The following is a 22,838-nucleotide window of genomic DNA, read 5'->3' on the forward strand; positions in this document are numbered from 1 at the left end:
CTGACAACAAGCGAAACAGTAAAAAAAGTAGAAAGTGCATGGCTACGGCAAGCGCTTTTGGACATCTGGTGTCAAAAGTTGTACAAAATAAAAGTCCCTGCGAAAGATGTTCCTTTTTTTAATTCCAATAAACTTCATTTTATTTTGCCGGTGGGGGTTTCGATGTTCAGCATGCTTCTATGATGTCATCATAGCGATATTGTATTGCATTTTCCTCAATATTGTGCAGCCCTATATTTGAAACAAAAAACATGTGCCAGTCTGATTGAACTAGAGCTCGACATTAAACCTTGGTAATATACCAAAATAATATATCTAAATTATTTTTGGACTTTGCTAATGCAAAAATATGTCCTGTTTCTCCTTAAAATGTTCAAGTGGACAATTTCTCAATTCATTATATTAAAAGGTGAGGATTCAGTAGGTGTCAAAACCCAACAGTAGTTTCAAATCGAACATGTTCTTTGGCCACTTACAAATTCATAACAATCATTGGTAACCAACTTCCTCTCTTGGGACACTTGGCAAGTCAAAAAAGTGGCATACTTGGCAAGAAAACACAAGCAATTACAAACCAAATCAAATAAACACATTTAAAAGGTAACAGAAAATAAATGAGCGATGTGAGTCTTTCTCCGGGTCTTGGGGAGTTTGGGTAAGAAGAAGAAATGGGGGTCCCGAGAGCAGATGAGCAAATATTAACAGATGAATACAATCTTATGTCTAGCGATAGTAACTTTCTGGATTCTCCAAAAACATACATTCAGAGTCAGGACAGTGTCCTCAGCCCCATTTCCCATTCTGCCCACCCCAATGCTCCCAAGAGGCCCCCCCCCGTTTTGGTATTTCCAAGCAGGATGGAAAGGACGGGCCACTTGGAACACTACAACTTTGGAAGCGGGATTCAACAACAGTCTTCAGAAACATACACTTTATCATTTCCACCCACGGCCAAGGTGACGCCATGAAACGTGGGATAAATTGGAGGAGTGGAAGGTAGTTGAAGGTAAAGAATAGCTGGTGGTGTCACCAAGGTAGCGTTACTCACTAAAACAAAACTGCTACTGTCCCCGCTCACCCCTTACAGGGCATCCGTAGACGATTGGCCAGATTCAGAGGCCGTACCACCCTCCAGAGATCCTGTTTCAAAGGAAGGCTCCACCCCCAAGCCGTCAGACTCCATTTTGGCAGCGTCCGGAAGGAAGCTGGCATAAGCATCACTTTCTGCCATCAGGAGCTTCAATTTGGGGATCCAGCTCTTACGTACCACGCGTCGTGCGTTAGTGCACATGTCCGCAGCGATCGCGTTCATTTCGCTTTCTTTGAAACTAGGAGCAAAGTTCTGGCAGTAAACTGGAGAAGAAAAAACACATCTTTGTAAAAACCAACAGCAATGCAAATATAATCTATCTGTCATAGCATTATATATATATATATATATATATAATGCTTATATACATACTGTACATACATAGCATCACCCTACACATATGCTGTGAACAATAGGCTAATGGTATTAGACACTTCTGATGTACTTTATGATGTATTATGATTTAGACAATGCGTGTAATTTAAGCGTGTAAGTTGTAAGACCGATATTTAATGGCCAATGCTGATAACGATATCAATAGAGCAGGATGACCGATATGAATGGCGATTACCATAATGCAATTCAACAACAGCAAGTCAGATGTACACAAAATTTCTAAAGTGAAACAAACACTTATTCTATGCAATATTTACTCAAATGTATATAAATGTAAAAGTTACGAGAAAGTTAACACTTCTGTTAATTGGCCAAGCGAACATGGTTATCGGCAGATACCGATAATTGCAAAATGGCCAAATATCGGTCAATATATTGTTTTATCGCTAATGTGTAGTTTTTCACAATTTTAAATTAGAGGTCGACTGCTATAGGATTTTGACAATACCGATAGCTAAGATTTTAGAAGAAAGCCGATAACCGATTTATCTGCCAATATTTTATAAAACCGATATATTGAATGTGTTAAAAATAATTCTTAGTTTTTTCTGTGATGGGGTAAGACATACAATCCCAATAATTACAAGAAAAAAAGAAGAAGAAAAAAAGATTATGTGCATAATGCAAGACTTTTAACTAAACAAGCCTGAAATACCGGGGACTCTTATTATGAAATGTGCTTCTATATACTCATTAATAATTCCTTACATTTATATAGCACTTTTCTAGGCACTCAAAGCACTTTACATAGCATAGGGATGATGATGCGACGGCAGCCATAGCGTGCCAGAACGCCCACCACACACACCAGCTATTGGTGGGGAGGAGAGAGTAGAGTGATGTAGCCAATTCAGGGATGGAGATTAATACGAGGCTTTTTGGGATTTTTAATGACCACAGAGAGTCAGGACCTCGGTTTAACATCTCATCCGACGAACGGTGCCTTTTTACAGTATAGTGTCCCCGTCACTATACTGGGGCATTAGGACCCACACAGACCATAGGGTGAGCACCCCCTGCTGGCCTCCCTAATACCACTTCCAGCAGCACCCTTGGTTTTCCCAAGGAGGTCTCCCATCCAGGTACTCAACCCTGCTTAGCTTTAGTGGGCAACCAGGCAAGAGCTGCAGGGTGATATGTTATTACACATTTGAGCAGTAATTTATCAACAGCAGATCATCAGCGATTGCTTGTCATACATTTTTGGTATTCCGGATTTATTAAAAAAATACTTTTATTGGGGCCTGGGTAGCTCAGCGAGTATTGACGCTGACTATTACCCCTGGAGTTGCTAGTTTGAATCCAGGGTGTGCTAAGTGACTCCAGCCAGGTCTCCTAAGCAACCAAATTGGCCCAGTTGCTAGGGAGGGTAGAGTCACGTGGGGTAACCTCCTCGTGGTGGTCGCGATAGTGGTTCTCGCTCTCAATGGGGCGTGTGGTGAGTTGTGTGTGGATCGTGGAGAGTAGCATGAGCCTCCACATGCTGTGAGTCTCCGCGGTGTCATGCACAACGAGTCACATGATAAGATGCGCGGATTGACGGTCTCAGAAGCGGAGGAAACTGAGACTTGTCCTCTGCCACCCGAATTGAGGTGAGTAACCGCACCACCACGAGGACCAAGTAAGAAGTGGGAATAGGGCATTCCAAATTGGGGAGAAAAAGGTGATAAAAAACAAAAGTTATATAAATAAACGTTCAATAATGTCTATGCTTCATAAGCCTGTGTCTATTTTAAAACATACCAACCATGTTTTTATTATTATTTACTAAATAAGGTCGGAGGCGCACATTTCCATACAGTATAATCGCAATATTCTTTGCATGCTCGTGCTGCGATTTACAACACTCGATTATCTTATCAAAAGAACAAAATATACATTAAAGTTAGAATAAAATAGGGATGAATATTGTCCATTGTGACAGATATAGATATAGGATACAGCAAATCCCCACAAAGTGTCAGTGATTGTTTATATTTCACCTCCAGAGGCTGCACCCCGAACCTTCCAACGTCACCTCCGGTAAACAAAAACTATCAGTGAACTATCGTTGTTGATTTCCACCGATAACTGAGTTTGTAGTATGTTGTGGTTCTGTATGTAATCGGCACCGATAACTTACACTTAACAGCGTGAAGAACTCGACTGTCCAGTGGTTTACGGTTGGGGTCATTTGTGGAGGACCGAATGCCTGTCCCGCAGCTGTTTGCAAGAGTGCTTCTACAGGAAGAGAAAACAATTCAGAGTACACTTTTCAGAACACCATAATCCTTACCTGTAAAACCCAAAGTATACTTCGGTCAGATGCGAACGCTGGGCGTCCGCGTACAGGATGCATGACGCAAATCTAGTCATCAGCAGCGTGCTCGAGCACTGAACGCCAGCAGCCCTGACTTTAACCATGCATCTTTGAATCTGCAGAACGTGCATGGGATTATTTGAACGAATTAGTGGATCAACAAGGTGGCAATACTCACTTTTGAGCCATTGCTGTCATGAAGAAACGCTAGAAGATGTAATCGGCGGTTAACGTCATGAGACGAAGGTGAAACCAACAACAGTAGACATACACAGGGGCGTCGGACTGGGGGGGTAAAGGGTACCGAGCACCCAGGGCCCGAGGCAGGGGGGGCCCCTTAGAAGTCAGTTTTCTATACATACATATTTGGTACGGGGGCCCAGCAAGATGGTTAGTACCCAGGGCCCAAAATTTGGTGCTACGCCCCTGGACATGCACGTCAAGAACGCCAGTGTGAGGTCTGGAGATACCTGCATTTATATAACTCGAGTCTGAAGGACTATAAAGACATCTTTATGGGTCTAAACTCCTGAAGATAAATAGTCTGGTGTCTTATAGCAGTCGTAGCGTACTTGCGCCAACCATCTGTGTATGCGTGCACCTTCAAATGAAGTACACTTTGACAGGCTCGCATTCGACGCTGAGTGTTCCCGCCAAAATCAAAGTATACTTTGGGCTTAAGTCAGTACAAATACTGTTACACAAATTCTGATATTTTGGTTGAAAAATGTCTTCCACTTCTTTGATAAGAGAAATGACACAAATACACACCCAGCAATTCATATAGTCACCTTTCTAAAGCCTAACTCTTAAAACAATTAAGAGTTTTGTTTCCATTAATAGCTTATATCAACTACAATATACTGTGGCAGGGCGGAGGGTGGGGCCGGGTCTTGATCCTACGCACCCGGTCCCGTATTAGGCTAATCAAGCCTCCGAGGTTTAACGATCTCTCTCTCTCACACGATACTCTGCAGTCGACCATTAAACCTCGGAGGCTTGATTAGCCTAATACGGGACCGGGTGCGTAGGATCATGACCCGGCCCTGCCCTCCGCCCTGCCACATATACTTTATCAACTCTTCATTTATGGAGCATGTGAGTCTGGTTCTGAAAGTAAAAATCCCATTCATTTATTTTCTCCATAGGTGATTTAATTTTAACGATAACTTACAGACTTACCATGAGCTCCGAGGTTGTATATTGATTGTATATGCTTCTGTTGAAACCATCAGTCCATATCATTTGAATTTCATTGTATAAAAACGTGCTTGCTACCCATGATCCTCAAAAGAAAGATCCACTTGTCAGAGAATCACGTCTAACAAACCACGGCAAGAGCTCTGCAGTGCCGCCCACTTCCAAGACACACTTCCCTCTCAAACTACTTATTTATTTCTATACATCTGAATATTTTGCGATAAACTTAAATGTACTGATTCTATTCTTATAAAAGCAACTTTAAAATCAATAGTTTTATATTTTTCTATGGTTTTCAATTCGATTGCATCATCCGCAATGTTTCATTGTAGTTAATTTCCTCGTGAATTGGGGATTTCCACTGAACGGTACAACTCGACTCAACTCGACCATGCTCGTTTTCCACTGTGGATAGTACCTTGTACCTGATACTTTTTTAGTACCACCTCGGTCGAGGTTCCAAGCGAGCCGAGCCGCTACTAAATGTGACGTCAAAATCCTGCAGATCACCGATTGGTCAGGGAGGATCGTCACTACCAGCATCACTGGATTTCCGACACGCAACATCAACCCGCTAGTTTTAAAGTTAGAAACAGCGATAACAGTATAATTTTTTCACGCAACTTTCAAACTGTGAAAAAAGAGATGGCTGTGCGCAAAACCACACTGTTGTCAATAAACGAGGTGCAGACGATCCACTCGTTAGCGATGAGCGAAACGAAAAAGTCTCTCAAGAAACGTATCAGCTGTTGGCCGCACACGGCTACCACCGGATCTACCAACAGTGTAGGGAAAAGTAAAAACAAACTTAAAAGTGACTACAGAACCATCAAGGATAAGTGGAAGTGGTTCGACCAAATAGACGCTCTCTAAACCGGCGAGCAATGGGCTAGAGAGTGTCCTGGGCTGACGTTGATCCATGATGGAGGATGGTACGTTTTGTTACGTTAACTCGATACTCTGCTTGAAAGCTTCACTTTATTTAGTTGACCAGCTACTGGAAAGCATCTAAAACAACCAGGCCAATATAACTGTTACACTTGTGTAAAATCACCATGCAACAACTGATTTATGCAGCACAATGAGCTAGTAGCTAACAGTTAGCGGTCGTGTTATTGTTTTGTGTCATGTTTAAGATGATGTCACGGCAGTAGAGGCGGCACAACTATGACGATCAGCCTATAATCACACCCACATTGAGGTGGCACTAAACTGCAGTGGAAATGCAAGCTCAGAAAAGTAAAGCGAGATGAGTCGAACCGTAACGTGCCGTGGAAAAGTGCCAAATGACGTTAAGTCTTGCACCTTTGCCTTTTTGCCCGATTTTCAAATACTTTTTTGCTTCAAATGGAAGTGTGTAAATTTGTGATTCACCTAAGAGCTTACAACTCTTTTTTAAAGACATTGTTTTGAAATCCCCATGAAAAAAATAAAAGGGAAAAATACTTCCGGAACCAATAAGTGGGTGGGCATCTTCACTCACCGGTCAAAAAAGGCAGCGAGGAGACGCCTGAGTAGTACTTTATGGCGTGTGCCCGCACTGACGTGACAGTTCATCAGCTGAGCGCGTGAAATGAAGACACTGGTGCCTGTTACTAGCTCCAGTTTCTCAGCAGGGTCACCTTCTTCATAGAGTTTAGGATGACAGCGGTTTCCAATTTGTGCAATGAGCTCAGTGGGAAGAGAGGCCAGTTCTTGCCGCACTCGAACTCCCCTTCCTCTAGATTCAACTGTGAGGTGGTCTGGTAGGGATTCCACTCGTTCGCTGGCTAAACCAGGAAAACAAAGAGGAGATATATTTTGAGTATTTCAACAGCTTACATTAATACTGTATTTTCTTCGGTTCATGTCTGGATGAGATTACTTTACAATAATACGATTCATGGGATTCCTCAGTTCGTACATTTACATGCACATTTATAAATCGAGCTACGATGGGTTTTTATGTATATGAGCAACAGTCTTCATCTGTCCATCCAAGTGCACTTGAAACTATGCGTTATTGAATATTTGAATGAAGAACATCAGCTTAGGAAGTGTTAAATTAATATTCTGGGTTCAAGAAAAGTGAAGCTCAATCGATAGCATTTGTGGCATAGTGTTGATTTACACAAATTGATTTGACGCTGACTATCACCCCTGGAGATGAGTTCGAATCAGGGTGTGCGGAGTGACTCCAGCCAGGTCTCCTAAGTAACCAAATTGGTCCTGTTGCTAGGAAGGGTAGAGTCACATGGGATAACATCCTCGTGATCGCAATTAGTGGTTCTCGTTCTCAATGGGGCTTGTGTGGATCGTGGAGAGTAGCATGAGCCTCCACATGCTGTGAGTCTCCACAGTGTCATGCACAACGTGTCACGTGATAAGATGCGCGGACTGACGGTCTCAGAAGCGGAGGCAACTGAGACTTGTCCTCCGCCACCCGGATTGAGGTGAGTAACCGTGCCACCTCGAGGACCTACTAAGTATTGGGAATTGGTAATCAACATGCAGCCACAAATGCAGTCGATCGAACTTTTATTGTTTCTAAAAGTATATAGTAAGAGATAAATGTATGTTGCACGTCAAATTCACATGGTTAATGGCCATAAAGGTGGCATCTCTTTTTGGCCCACTTTTGTTAGGGTCTCAATTAACTTTCTGTTCACACCATTGTTGTTTTTGTACAGTTCACCGATAACCCCAAAGTTGTTGTGTTACATACATTAGCTTAGAATAGTAATTTATACAGCCACATATTTGGAATAACGCATTAACAAAATAAAGTGAATCTGTAGCTTTGCATTCAAAACTACCCATCCCGCCAATTTGGCTAAAGAGTATCAATCATTCATAAAGCGATTTTTGAGTGCCCCACCCCATCTTACCTGTCACCCCTACATTCAGCATGCTGTACATGGTATACATGTTACAGATTTGTCTGTACTGCTCTTCTGCCGTTTCATCTATAATCTCCTCCTCTTCATCATCGTCACGGTAAGAGATTGGCGAGTCGCTGGTGTAGACACTGGGTGTGCCTGAGCTGGCGCCCTCCGGCGTGCTGTTGTTGTTGTTGTTGTTATTGTTGCTGTTAGTAGTCCCGCTTACAGCCATTAAGGTTGCACTTTGAGGAGGTGCCCCTCCCACTCCCCGTGCCGCCTCCTGTGAATAGCGGGCCGCTTTTCTCATTCCTCCCCCTCCTCCTGAACCTCCACCTCCTTCACGGCTCCCCCCTTCCCAGAGACGCTTTGCGACTGGAGTGCACACCACCGAATATGACGATGCATCTTGTTGGGACTGCTGGACCTGAGGTTGCTGCTCAGCTTTCACCCTTGACACCAGCGGAAGGGGTGTGAGGCAGGAGGCGGGTCGAGCTGCCGCCGTGGCGACCACACTCCCAGTTTGAGTAACGGGGCTCTGGGGTTCTGAGGGCTGGGTTTCTTCTGTGTGAAGACCCTGTGAGTCACAACTTGGGGAGCTTACCTTTAGGAAGAACTCGGTGCCTTTTTCCATAATCTGCTGGATCTGCAGGAATCCCGCTGTGTACATTAAGAGAAACTGATCTCCCAAGTTCATGCTAAGTCGGCCGGTGTAACAGAAGGAAAGGATCTGCTGGAAGCTCTGCGGTTGGACCGCTGGTGGCAACTCCACGACAGAACTCTTGCTTCCAGAGTTGAACAAATCTCGAAAGTAGGAGCTGCTGGCAGCCAACACTGCCCGGTGGGCTTTAAATGTGTGCCCCTTCACCACCACTGACACATCACAGTACAGACCCTGAAGCCGCTGCTCATTAAGACACTCCAAAATATTGTTGCCAAAGTTGGGAATCGCCATCTGCAGCATCTGAGCCATATCGCAATGCCCAGAACTACAGGGTCTGTGGAAATACGAAACACAAACCACAGCTCAATTATAGAATTATGTAACCTTGTTATTAAATTCAACCTTAAATCATTTCACATAATGCTGACCAATGGGTAGGTCCTCGTGGTATCTGCACTAGCATAATTCAGTATTAAGCTCTTAAGATTTCTGCAAAACTCCCCCACCGCTTGCATGATCATTTATTCATTATTATGCTTTCAACTATCAAATAGTTTAGTGCACTAAGTTCCGCTTAACAATGGAATAGGATATGGGGGTCTGGGTATCTCAGCGAGTATTGACGCTGACTACCAAACCTGGAGTCATGAATTTGAAACCAGGGCGTGCTGAGTGAATCCAGCCAGGTCTCCTAAGCAACCAAATTGGCCTGGTTGCTAGGGAGGGTAGAGTCACATGGGGTAACCTCCTTGTGGTCACTATAATGTGGTTTTCGCTCTCGGTGGGGCGTGTGGTGAGTTGTACGTGGATGCCGCGGAGAATAGCTTGGAGCCTCCACATGCGCTAGGTCTCCGCGGTAACGTGCTCAACAAGCCACGTGATAAGATGCGCAGATTGACGCGGAGGCAACTGAGATTCGTCCTCCGCCACCCAGATTGAGGCGAGTCACTACGCCACCATGAGGACTTGGAGCGCATTGGGAATTTGGGGAGAGAAGGGGAGAAAAAAAAGGGAATAGGATGATAGCCACATTAATAATTAAATTATTCGAGTAATTATTCTCGATTGTACGATTGTTTGAAATCTAAAGGTCCTTTCTCAGAAGAATGAGGCTGAAAACGTTAAGGTTTTAGGAATAATTTTGTATTTATCTAATAAGGCAAAATAAGATATCACCTTGTGACACTGTAGCGCAGCCACATAAGGGATGAATATTTATATCGCTGTTAATTACCCTAATTATGCTTATAAGACAGCTGTAATGTTCTAACTATTCTTCCTGTGTTTATTGCCAAGATAAGTGTTTGAGTTCTCGTTTTACCCACGAGAGAGTTCTGTTGCGTAGCTCCAAGGAATTCCCAGTGACGTCACTCCAAATCAGCTGTGTGACTTTTTCTTCCGTTTAAATGGAGCCGGGAAACCGGCGTTCGAGAGCGACACGTTGATGCTCAAGGGGATTTGCGATCGATCGCGCGAAAAACCTCCGCCAAGGCTGTTACAGACTGTGAAATAGAAAGACACTGTGGGATTATCTTTTTTGTTGATTTTTTGCCTTTGGATTTCATCACAGAACAGCGCTGCTTCACATCGAGCTCACGGACTTAACATATCCACCGGTGAGGCCGATTCATCACACACACACACACACACACATAAACAGGACATTGTACGGGACTCCTATAGTCATTTCATTTACTTTTCATTTATTTATTTATTGATTTCTTGTTTGTCTTTTGTACATTTATATACATATATGTCTGGATTCACTTTGATGTTTTTTTCTACTTATTGTAAATACACCTTGGGTTTAAAACAAATTGTTGTCTTCCAAGCCTTTTTTGTTTGATAAAACATCCCATCACCTTACGAACTTGGGGTCAAGACCGTAGTTTTTTGTGTATCATCTCCTATAAATCTAGGCTGAGCGTTACATATTGGTGGCCCGTACGGGGACCCTTTATTATTATTATTGTGTTTGTTAGGGGTGGGGTTTTTTTTTTCTCTCTCTCTCTCTCTATCTCTCTTTTTTCAATTTACAAAATGGATGTGACAAATGTTGATTTGGTGGAAGTTCCTAATGAGATTATTGATAATCCTGGGAAATCTGTAAATGTCCAAAATGATATTGAACAGACAGAGGTGGATTTTACCAAAGGTCCATTTGTAACCAGGCGTAATCCGCCTGAGGAAATAACTTCAATGATTAGTTCATTATACATGTCTGACACTGAACAATCTGATGATGATGATGATGAAAGTAGCATACTGAATATAGGCATGGTACAATTGATGCATACTGACTTGACTCAATGTAAAGGTCATTTATTGGCTCTAAATCATAAATTACATACTTTGGAACAAGATTTCAAACAGTTAATGGACAGTACATTGAATAGGGAAGCAAGCTTTAGGCAAGCCGTGGACTCTAGCTTGGCAGGGTTGGAGGATTACTTCATTAGTAATATTCTGTGCCCGTCCGCCTATCCGAATTGAGTTCCCCTCTTTCGGAGACTCCTGTGAGATGGCAGAGGTGCACAACTTCGTCGAGCAATGTGAGAACTTCCTGGAGATCCGGCCCCTTCCCTGTGCTGAACTACTAGGAACCTTGAGTACGGTACTGAAGGGACCCGCTCTGAGCTGGTGGAAGGCAGAGAAGGTCAAGGTAACGGATTGGAGATCCTTCAAAAGGGCATTCATGGCTGCTTTTCTTCCAGATGATTACCTCTCAGAAGTGGAGGAAAAGCTGAGGACGATGGTTCAGCAGCCACGACAACGCCTGAGGGACTTTGCATATGACTACCGGGCCTTATGTCTGAAATGGAAGCCAGAGATCTCTGAAGAGGAGCTAGTGAATCGTATACTGAACAACATCAACCCCAGAGTCGCTGGGTGTATGAGGGGAACAGTCAACTCGGTTGAACACCTGGTGAAAATCGGCTCCATGGTGGAAAAGGACTACATGGGAGCTAAAGATTACTGGCAAAAAGTGGGAACTCAGAGCAGCAAAGAAAAGACCAACAAAAAATCGGCTGAAGGCACCTTCCGAAAAAACCTGGCTGGAGTAACACTAGCACAACCCCATCCACTGTCGTCTCTTCTTGTGGTGCCTGTAAGGGTGAAGGGCAAGGAGGTCAAGGCAGTGGTAGACACAGGTAGCACTTACACCTTGATGCAAGAAAGCCTGTGGAAACAGTTGAGAGGGGAGATTACATCAGTGGTTACCTCCAGTCCACAAAGGTTCATGATGGCAGACGGAACGATTCACCAGTCCAGAGACTTGCAAAGGATTGAGTTTCAATGGCATGACCACTTATGCCAAATGGTTCCGTATATTCTAAAAGACACTCACCTAGCTTTTCCACTCATTGCTGGTCTGGATTTCCTGAGAGCCATGGGAGCAGTACTAGAAGTGGGACGAGGCAGATATGGGTTAACATCTGACGAAGGATACACCTATTACCCTTTCATACCATCACAGACGCCCACTAAGACAAACAACCCGTCCGGTCAAGTGCTTGCTAATATGGCTGCGCAGCTGAATCTATATTATGCCTTACCCTCCACTGGTAGACTGCCCAAACTCATGTCCATTTCCTCAGAGATCCCTGAGTGGGACACTGACAATCAGGGAGAGTTAATGAAGTTAATCTCCGCCTGGCCACGCACCACTTCAAACACCCTGGGTAAGACCTCTATTGTACAACATAAAATCACATTATCAGATGACATACCCCTCAAGTCCCGTGCATACCGCGTGTCTCCTCTAAAGAAGCAGATTATTGAAGAACAAGTAGACCTGATGCTACGGGATGATATCATTGAACCCTCCTTTTCACCGTGGTCTTCACCGGTAGTCCTGGTCCCCAAACCTGATGGCTCTTACAGGTTCTGTGTGGATTACAGGAAGCTGAACAGCAAGACCGTACCCAACGCTTATCCAATGCCGTTGATTCATGACATCCTTGAATCCCTGGAAGGAGCTTCCTGGTTTACTTCCTTGGATCTGCAGTCCGGGTACTGGCAGGTGGAGATGGATGAAAAAAGTAAAGAGAAGACTCCTTTTATCTCAACCAAGGGGCTGTTTCAATTCAAGTCGATGCCCTATGGGCTCAGAAATGCCGCTGCTACCTTCCAACGGTTGATGGAGAGAGTACTGTCGGATCTGAGAGGGAGAATATGTTTTGTATACATTGACGATATAATAATCTATTCCAAATCACTTGAACAACATATTCAACACCTAGATATGGTTCTGCAACAGCTGACCCAAGCCAATCTGACACTGAGCATGAAGAAATGCCACTTCTTCAAACGACAGCTCAACTTCCTCGGCCATATAATCTCGGAGAGGGGAGTCGAGGTGGACCGAGAGAAGACCAGGGTCGTTGCAGAGTTCCCCCCACCGCAAGATCTGAAAGCTTTGCAACGATTTCTGGGGCTGGCAGGCTGGTACCATAAGTTTATTTCCCACTTTGCTGACATTACTGCTCCATTGAACCTCCTAAAAAAGAAAGGAGTTAAGTGGGAATGGACCCCAGAGTGTCAAGCTAGTATGGAAGAACTAAAACAAGCCTTGCAAAATTCACCGGTCCTAATACAACCTGATATTAACCAACCCTTCCAGGTTCATACCGACGCAAGTGAGGTAGGACTGGGAGCCATCCTCACTCAACATTCTGAGGAGGGAGAAAAGGTGGTGGCATATGCATCAAGGACAACTGGAGCTGAAAAGAATTACAGCACTTCAGAAAAAGAATGTCTAGCCGTGGTTTGGGCGGTAGAAAAGTGGAGACATTACCTGGAGGGAAGACCCTTCGACGTCTTCACGGACCGTGCGGCTCTTGCCTGGGCGTTCAACTGCCCTAAGACCTCCTCATGCCTTACCCGCTGGACACTCCGCCTGCAACAGTTCTGTTTTCAAGTTCATCACAGGAAAGGTTGTCTCAACCAGGGACCTGATGCGTTGTCCCGGGTCCTGGAGAAACCTGGTGCTGATGACGCTCCTTGCCTGATCTTGTCTTCACATAATGCATCTCCATTACCTCACTCTATGGAAGAAATATCAAAGGCTCAAAGTTTGGATGATACCATCACTCACCTGCAGTCTATCCTGAACCCCCGAGCAGTCAAAGACCAATCCATCAGCTTTGAAGACCTCCAAGGGGTGTGGTACCGCAAAGTTCCCATAAAAAACCAAGGAGTGAAATATCAACTGGTGGTACCACAATCCTTAACATCAGATTTCATGCATTACTATCATAATAATCCACTTGGAGGCCATCTCGGACAGTTGAAAACCCTGCTGAACATCCTAGATGTGGCATGGTGGCCATCTGTCCGGAAAGACGTATGCCAATACATTAAAACCTGTGAGATATGCCAAAAATATAAACCCAGCAATACCAAACCATCGGGATTGATGCAGAGTACACCGATCACCGAACCTGGACACACGTTAGGGGTGGACCTAATGGGACCCTTCCCCATCAGCAAGAAGCAGAATACTTGTCTCCTAGTCATTGTGGATTATTTCACAAAGTGGGTAGAAATGTTCCCACTCAGAGACAGTAAGACCCAGAAAATAGTGAAGATTCTGCGGGAGGAGATATTCACTCGTTGGGGGGTACCCAAATACCTGGTGTCCGATAGGGGTCCCCAATTTACTTTCAGCATCCTGGGTGATCTGTGCAAAACATGGGGATGTGTCCAGAAACTCACCACGAGTTATCACCCACAGTCAAACCTAACGGAAAGGGTCAACCGGACCGTGAAAACCATGATTGCTGCCTATGTGGGACAACAACATCAGTCCTGGGACCAGTGGCTACCTGAATTCCGCTATGCCATTAACACCACCCAGCAAGAAACCACGGGAAAGTCTCCTACAGAGCTCATGCTGGGTAGGCAAATTCTAGGACCACTGGAACGTCTTATCCACCAACCACCTTCACCAGATCAAGCTGCTTATTCCCTGGTAGAACGACAAAACATCATGATGGAGGAAGTGAGGAACAGAATGAGGATGTGCCAAGCCAAACAAGCTAGGTATTATAATAACCGTAGGAAAAATGCGCAGTTTCAAACGGGTGACCAAGTTTGGATTAAAACTCATCCTCTCTCTAGTTCCTCAAACAAATTATCTGCCAAGCTAGCGCCCAAGTGGGAGGGTCCAGCTGAAATAAAAAGTAAAACAGGGCCAATAAATTACACTGTGTGTTGGGGCAACCCACAAAGAACCGATATATTAAATGTGGTAAACCTGAAGCGCTATTATGGACGCTCTCCTCCTATGCCGCTGGCTGGGGGGGGGGATTATGTAGCGCAGCCACATAAGGGATGAATATTTATATCGCTGTTAATTACCCTAATTATGCTTATAAAACAGCTGTAATGTTCTAACTATTCTTCCTGTGTTTATTGCCAAGATAAGTGTTTGAGTTCTCGTTTTACTCACGCGAGAGTTCTGTTGCGTAGCTCCAAGGAATTCCCATTGACGTCACTCCAAATCAGCTGTGTGACTTTTTCTTCCGTTTAAATGGAGCCGGGAAACCGGCGTTCGAGAGCGACACGTTGATGCTCAAGGGGATTTGCGATCGATCGCGCGAAAAACCTCCGCCAAGGCTGTTACAGACTGTGAAATAGAAAGACACTGTGGGATTATCTTTTTTGTTGATTTTTTGCCTTTGGATTTCATCACAGAACAGCGCTGCTTCACATCGAGCTCACGGACTTAACATATCCACCGGTGAGGCCGATTCATCACACACACACACACACACATAAACAGGACATTGTACGGGACTCCTATAGTCATTTCATTTACTTTTCATTTATTTATTTATTGATTTCTTGTTTGTCTTTTGTACATTTTTATATATATATATATATATATATATATGTCTGGATTAGGGTTGTGCCGATGGACGATATCATCGTCCATCGTGATGGCTGACCAACATCAAGATGTAGAGCCACCATCGTGATGCCACGCCCCTTTTGCGAAGTCTTGCTAGTGTGACTCACTAATCCTAGTCTCTTCTATAGTTAACCTAAAAACTTTGCAGGGATTGCTCTGTAAATTAAATTGAGAATATAACTAATGCATATATGCTATTTTAAATACTGTAGTATATGCCAGAGACGTGACGTGTTAGTCTGTGAAAATACCGTGTCAGGCAGGCTACACAAATATTGATCTTGACATTGTTAGCTTCTTGTCTTTTTTTACATGTCTTACACTGTACATTTAGATTAAAATATTTTATGTTGTAGGCTACAAGAAAATAGCCTTTATTAATTAATTATTAGTAGTTGTAGTGTCTCAGGAAATCTTGCTCATTGTCACATAGCTCTTGTATACACTGAAGCTGCAGTTTAAGATAAACCCAGACCAGCTTAACGCCAAATAACTTTTGTCTGGTTAATACTTTTAAAGAAACATTTCCTTGGCCATAAATCCATAATGTCAAATCAAATGAAAGAAACAAGGTGAATATGAATAACACACATTTATTAAAACATAGAAGAACAACAAATAAAGAACAAGACAACAGGAACAACACTCAGACCGAAACTCGGCATTAACATTTCACTTATAATTAGCAGCACAATTAACTTCAGCACAGGCTACAAAATAAATTATGTTCTTGAAATATTGTAAAGTGGTCATATGAACTACTCAAATGAACGCTTAAAAAATAATATGCAAAATCGAATAGCTCAAGAACGGATGGCTGAAAAATGCGTAAAGAAGTCTACTATCTTTCACCATAGACCATGTTTAAATTTCGATGTTTCTGGCCAGAAATACCAACATATTCACTTTATCTGGTTTTAATAAGCTGCGGATTGGAGTAACTACACTACCCGCTGTGCTGAAGACCCGCTCTGATGGAGTACTGGTAGCACATATGCACAGATATTTCCGTGCTAATCTTGCCATGAACGGAAACCTTTTGTCGCTCGCTTTTCCACCAAGTCAGCGGGTCCTCTTCCCCATCAATGGCCATTTCCTGCAGGTACATGGTCATTTCTGCCTCCACCTTTGCTCATCAGTGAGTAAAATAACGAAATTATAGTTTTTAAGTGGAAAATAGTATTTATGTAAAGAGATATATTGAAATAAAAAGTGCACAACTCTTCTTAAGTGAAAGCTAAAAAAAAATGCTTCACGTGTCGTGGCAACCTACTGATAAAGCGCCGACGAGTCATTAGTTGGGTTAGTAAAATAACGAAATTATAATTTTTCATATAATTTTTGAAAATTATATGAAATTATATACCCCCGACGCTTATCATGGTCCATCGCGATGTTTTACTGTCAACATCGTCAACTGCCAATTTAGGGGGCATCGCCCAACCCTAGTCTGGATTCACGTTGATGTTTTTTTCTACTTATTGTAAATACACCTTGGGTTTAAAACAAATTGTTGTCTTCCAAGCCTTTTCTGTTTGATAAAACTTCCCATCACCTTACGAACTTGGGGTCAAGACCGTAGTTTTTTGTGTATCATCTCCTATAAATCTAGGCTGAGCGTTACAACACATTTTCTCATCATTTTAAAATCGTATGACTTTCTGTTTTTCTGCGGAAACACAAACCAAGATATTTTCATTGATGTATTTACATCCATACAATGCAAGTCAATGAGGAACAAAACTTCCAAGCTCCAAAAAGGACATAAAGGCAGCGTAAAGGTAATCCATACACAGAGACCGTTCATGAGAGAAGCTCAATTACACTGCGTTTATATACATGCAATGCAAGCTTGAAGTGTTTATCAAGCTTGCATTGTATGGATATAAACTAGTGCTGTCCATCAATTCAATTTTCGATTAATTACAATTTATAAAACTGCTGAAATGTAACTATATTTATACTTCTTTTCCTTCTTTTTTGAAAACAAAACAATAAGAAACAATAATGCTTTGTTAACATTTTCCAAACAAAGCTTCAAAAAGTTAAAGTAACAGTTAATGTTTCCCAAGGTCAAAGTGAGATGTTAGGAAAGAAATGTAAGAAATTGAAAGAACTAGTTTGCATATTCATTGCAAGGTGCATTACATCTCTTAAACTCTCATCTCCTCAATATTAATCAGCCGGAAGACTGTGGGTATCCACTTTGCCACAGCAGTCGTGAAGCTGCATTCACAAATCGCGTCAGGGGGTCAACACCCCCGGCAACCGCCGCTTTAAACCCAACGTGAAAAGCGCTTATAGACAACGTCTCATTCTGCATTCTGTGATAGTTAAGAATTTACGAGTACGTGATTTCAGTCGCAAGTCCCATCTTGGCTTGTTTTGTACAAAAAAAATGGTGTTGAAGAGGTCCTTAGGAACTCTAATATAACCACATCATACATACATGAAAATATCTTTGTTTGTGTCACACAGAAAGAAGTCGTGCGAGTTTGAGATGGCATAAGAGTGAGTGCACAATAGGAGAATTATCATTTTGGGTGAACTCTTCCTTTAAATTCACAAATGATGTATGGCACTAACTGCAGCACTTATAGTGACAAAAGACCACTCAAAGAGGATCTCAAACTGAGTGTTCCTTACAGCCTTAAAAAATGTCTCAAACCGTGACACACACACACATATACGCAGGATCATCTATTCTTATGAAAGCACGCAGACACAGTGGCACTCTCTGTTCTAACCCCCTTCAGTGCATGCAATCTAACAAACAACGTCCTCTGATCATTAACTTCCATAACATAGAAATTGAAAATGCATGCATGCTGTGCAGAAAATTTGACAATGAACAAAAGCAATAAAAGACACACTCTTACGGCCATCAAGAGTTTATTATTTATCAGTCATATACAACTTATAATCATACAGTCTATTATTTTTAAACATTTTAGGCAAAATGCAATAACCATGAATTTTAGTGACGGCCATGCTAAGTGTACTAACTGGCAAATTACAAACTTAAGGGAAGTTACATTTAAATCTGTTCTTCTTTTGTTTTTTTGATTATTAGCATTCTTCTTGCATATCGCCTACTGGTCGAGTTGGAGATTTATAGTAAAAAATGACTTGTTTGGATTAATTTAATGCTGACTTTGTCATTTTTGTCAATTCACAGTTCTAGTCACCATTAGCTTGCATTGTATGGACCAACAGAGCTGAGATATTCTTCTAAAAAACTTTGTGTTTTGCAGAAGAAAGACGGTCATACCCATCTGGGATGGCATGAGGGTGGGTAAATGATGAGAGCATTTTTATTTTTGGGAGAACCATTCCTTTAAAGTAGTCCATATTATGAACATGATAGTTCAGTTTGCTTGTAACATCCATTAAGAATAGCACTGGATGATTCCAGGTCTCCTAAGCAACCAAATTGGGCCGGTTGCTAGGGAGGGTAGAGTCACATGGGGTAACCTCCTCGTGATCGCTCTCGGTGGGGTGCGTGGCGAGTTGTGTGTGGATGCCGCGGAGAATAGCGTGAAGCCTCCACATGCACTATGTCTCGCGGTAACGTGCTCAACAAGCCACGTGATAAGATGCGCGGATTGACGGTCTCAGACGCGGAGGCAACTGAGGTTCGTCCTCCATCACCCGGATTGAGGCGAGTCACTATGCCACCACGAGGACTTATTCCCAATGCACTCTTGGGCATTCCAAATTGGGAAAAAGGGGTGAAAATAAGAAGAAAAAAAAGAATGACAAGATGTTTTTTTTTATTAAACCTTGACATTACACAATCATCTCATGGATCAGTAAAATGTTGCCATGCATTGTGACAAACGGGTATTTTTAGAAAGTGCTGTAGTAGTTTTTGTTGCGGTTATGTTTGATCAGAGTCTTCTAGCAAGTCAGTCCACTGTCGGCAATCTTTGGAATGATCCCGGGAGGCTATTTCCAGTCATGCCAGTGTATCTCCTATCTAATTGAATGGGGACACCGAAATCTCAAAATCGGTTGGTCAAGCTTACAATCAAATCATCAATAAAATCTGATAATATTGGAATCATAGATTGTGATTTTTTACCTCATATTAAGCTAAAACATGCAATTTTCCGGCTTGTATAGCTAATGCACATTCTCGAGTTGATTGACAGGTGATGTCTGTATCTAAAAGGTGATTGGCTCTTTTACCTATAAGGCGGGACTTCCTTTCTACATCCGTTGACCACTCCAATTTCTCCCATTCATTTTAATAGAAGTGACCCGTCTCTGCAAAATACTCTCTGGTTGTACTGTGTTAACTTACTATAAACAATTCCGCCATCATAAGGATTGTCATATTGTGCAACAAAAGCTGATTCCAGGTACCTTCTAGCACCTTTCGATTAAAGTAGCAGTAAGGGTTAACTCTTGTTCTGTCTCTGCACAAATGTTGATTATTAGGTCAAAGAACAGATCAAAGTTACAAGCGTTACATTTTAACATCAGTACAATTATTTAACCCTTGTGCATTGATTTAAAGTTACTCAAAGGTCCTTGGAGGACAAAAATGTCCACATCAAAAACACTGCCATAATATTATGTATTAATATTATTATCCTCTTTCAATTAGTTTATTTTTTTAGCCAACATCAGTCCTGATCATAACTACCAAATATTCATTTTCAGGATTTTAACCCTTTAAATGCCAGTTTGTTTATATAATGAAAATGTTGTTTTTAAGGGGATTTTTTTTTGGGGGGGGTGGGGGATTATGGGCATTGGGATGTCAATGATTAGCAACAACATTTGATGCATTATTTTTTTTTTGTGCGGTGTCAGATAAAAATAAATTAATTAATTAAAAAAAACTCACGTTCAGGACATTAGAGGACAAAAATATCCACGAACATTCTGCCATAATAATAATAATAATAATATTATTTTCCACTTTCAGTGAGTTATTTTTTTTTTAACCAACATCAGTCCTGATCATAACTACCAAATATTCTTTTTCAGGATCTGAACCCTTTAAATGCCAGTTTGTTTACATTCTGCCACAGTTGTTTTTTTTACACACACACACACTCACACACACACTCTCACTCACACACACACACAAACACACACACACATACACACACACATGTTGTGTTTCCATGTTTTATGGGGACTTTCCATAGACATAATGGTTTTTATACTGTACAAACTTTATATTCTATCCCCTAAACCTAACCCTACCCCTAAACCTAACCCTCACAGAAAACTTTCTGCATTTTTACATTTTCAAAAAACATAATTTAGTATGATTTATAAGCTGTTTTCCTCATGGGGACCGACAAAATGTCCCCACAAGGTCAAAAATTTCGGGTTTTACTATCCTTATGGGGACATTTGGTCCCCACAAAGTGATAAATACACGCACACACACACACACACACACACACACACACACACACACACACACACACACACACACACACACATTTCTCAATACACACATACAAAACACACTCTGACATCCATACCAATACACACACACGCACACAATTTTAGCTGCATCATTTATTAATTTGCTTGCAGTGCTCTATAATACAGCAAACAGAAAATAGGGGAAAAGTTTGTATTTGCTCCATAGGCTAAACATGAGGGGAAATGGCGCCATCTGGTGGAACATATTAAAAATTACATTTTGAAGCCAGTGTCCCATAATGAAAGCATAAAATCACATAATTCATGATTTTATGCTATTAATGGCACTGGGATGCAATATTACAGTTGTAATGGGTTTCAATGGGGACATTTTTGTCCTGAAGTTCCTGAGTGAAACTATTTTGCGTACACAGTGTGTTACAGATGTATTATAGGAACTGAGGTTGAAATAGCAAAATTCCCGCCAAAATACACACCTTTGGCAGAATGTATGCCGATGGCATTAACACTTAGGACATTAAAACTAAAATGTCCCAAAGGTCGCACAAGGGTTAATATAAACTTAAATAAAAAAATAGCAAGTGTAGCCTACAAATATTCATGCACATTTGTATCATCTTGTCACTTTAAAGGGTTAAAGGTAATGCTTTAGCTACTAGCATTATAAACAAACAGATCAACAGTGATAATATGATGCTTATAAACTAGGAATAAAAAAGATGAACCCGGTACTTATGATTATCGATTATTGATTACAGTTCAGGAGCATTGCAGAGAAAGTGCCGCGATATAAAAAATCATCCACACGGTTTAATTGTCATCACTGGAACAACACTATTTTATTATCACAAGATAAATAATGAATAGTGTTAAATCTCACGGTGAAGTCGGTCTGCTATGTCGCCGGTGCCTCTGTGATCTGGACGGTCGCGGTGGAGCTGCGGTGGCCGGTGAGAGTGTGTGCCCGCACCGCTGCCCAGTAGGACACGAGCTCCGGGTTGGCACGGGCCCCGGGGATGCAAAAAAAACTCCGGAAATAATCCCAAATTGTCTAATTTCCACACCTGATTCAGCGACCCAAGAGCTAAAAGTGAATGCTGTCACCAAAATAGTCTGATAGATGAATTATTTAGGAGCCCACATCCGTTCCTCTCGCCCCCTCGGTGCCAATGCAATGAAATGTCGGGTTGAGTTACACACCACGGCCTGCACACACCGGGGTATCAAAACCCCAGACGCTCTTAGTGATTCGCCCAGCAACATACATTTGCATGCATTATTATTATTCGTATTATTCTCCCACCGCAGAGGTGCAAATCGCATGCAAAGTGGCTTCTTAAGAAGTGTTCATATTTGTATGCACGCGGAGCAGTCACTGAATTTTACATAAAATATTCTGTGGTTAAATTCTACACGTTTTGGTGGAAAAGAAAGAGAAGGAAGGGGGGCTCATCTCCATCTTTTCCCGACATCAACAGGTCATCCCGGGACAAATGGGGGGTTACTGATCCGCAAGACAAGACACTATGAACCGCCTGACGTCTGAAAGCAATGCATATGACCTTACTCTTCCCGTTTAAAATCTACAAACGTCCAGAAACACGTGCCACCATTGCAAGAGATATTATGCATGGATAAAAAGTTGGGAAAATATGTTAGGATGCATGCAACTTAAAGCGAGCTCTCAGCAGCGAGTCGTTGAAGTGGTTAAAAGTTTTGCAAAGCCCATCCCCCATCTAAAGCAATCGCACACCTTCAAAAAGAAGAAAAAAAAACAATTAACCCCTGTCACTCAACACTAACTGCCCCGCACTGATGTAACCCCACTGCATGGGTCCTTTTTGACCCCGCTTAAAGTGGCGCGTTAACCACTCGTGCATGCATGAAACACTCACCTCCTCGCTTACAGTATACCGGAAAGTGTTTGGGGGAGTCCGACTCTTTTCTGTCTGTCCGTCGATCTCTCGCTACTGGCAGCCATTCATTGTGAATACACAGGCGAG

General features: G+C 42.3%; 1 protein-coding gene across 1 annotated transcript; it reads right to left on the reverse strand.

The window, feature by feature from the left end:
• Positions 1-408: 408 nt before the first annotated feature.
• LOC127632978 (nucleus accumbens-associated protein 1-like) lies at positions 409-22,838 on the reverse strand. Its single transcript, XM_052111834.1, has 5 exons — positions 22,731-22,838; positions 7,853-8,841; positions 6,469-6,754; positions 3,609-3,706; positions 409-1,353 (listed from the first exon to the last, which is right to left on the reverse strand). The coding sequence occupies exons 2-5, from the start codon at positions 8,814-8,816 to the stop codon at positions 1,082-1,084; spliced, it is 1,620 nt and encodes a 539-aa protein (XP_051967794.1). The 5' UTR covers positions 8,817-8,841; positions 22,731-22,838; the 3' UTR covers positions 409-1,081.

The sequence above is a fragment of the Xyrauchen texanus genome, chromosome 39 (genome assembly GCF_025860055.1).
Source record: "Xyrauchen texanus isolate HMW12.3.18 chromosome 39, RBS_HiC_50CHRs, whole genome shotgun sequence".
Classification (NCBI taxonomy): domain Eukaryota; kingdom Metazoa; phylum Chordata; class Actinopteri; order Cypriniformes; family Catostomidae; genus Xyrauchen; species Xyrauchen texanus.

Coding starts and splice junctions, on each gene's coding strand:
- LOC127632978 (XM_052111834.1), bottom strand. CDS start 8,816: ATGGCTCAGATGCTGCAGATGGCGATTCCCAACTTTGGCAACAATATT. Junction 6,755..7,852: donor GCTGAATGTAGGGGTGACAG/GTAAGATGGGGT, acceptor TTCCTGGTTTAG/CCAGCGAACGAGTGGAATCC. Junction 3,707..6,468: donor CTCGCTGCCTTTTTTGACCG/GTGAGTGAAGAT, acceptor CTCTTCCTGTAG/AAGCACTCTTGCAAACAGCT.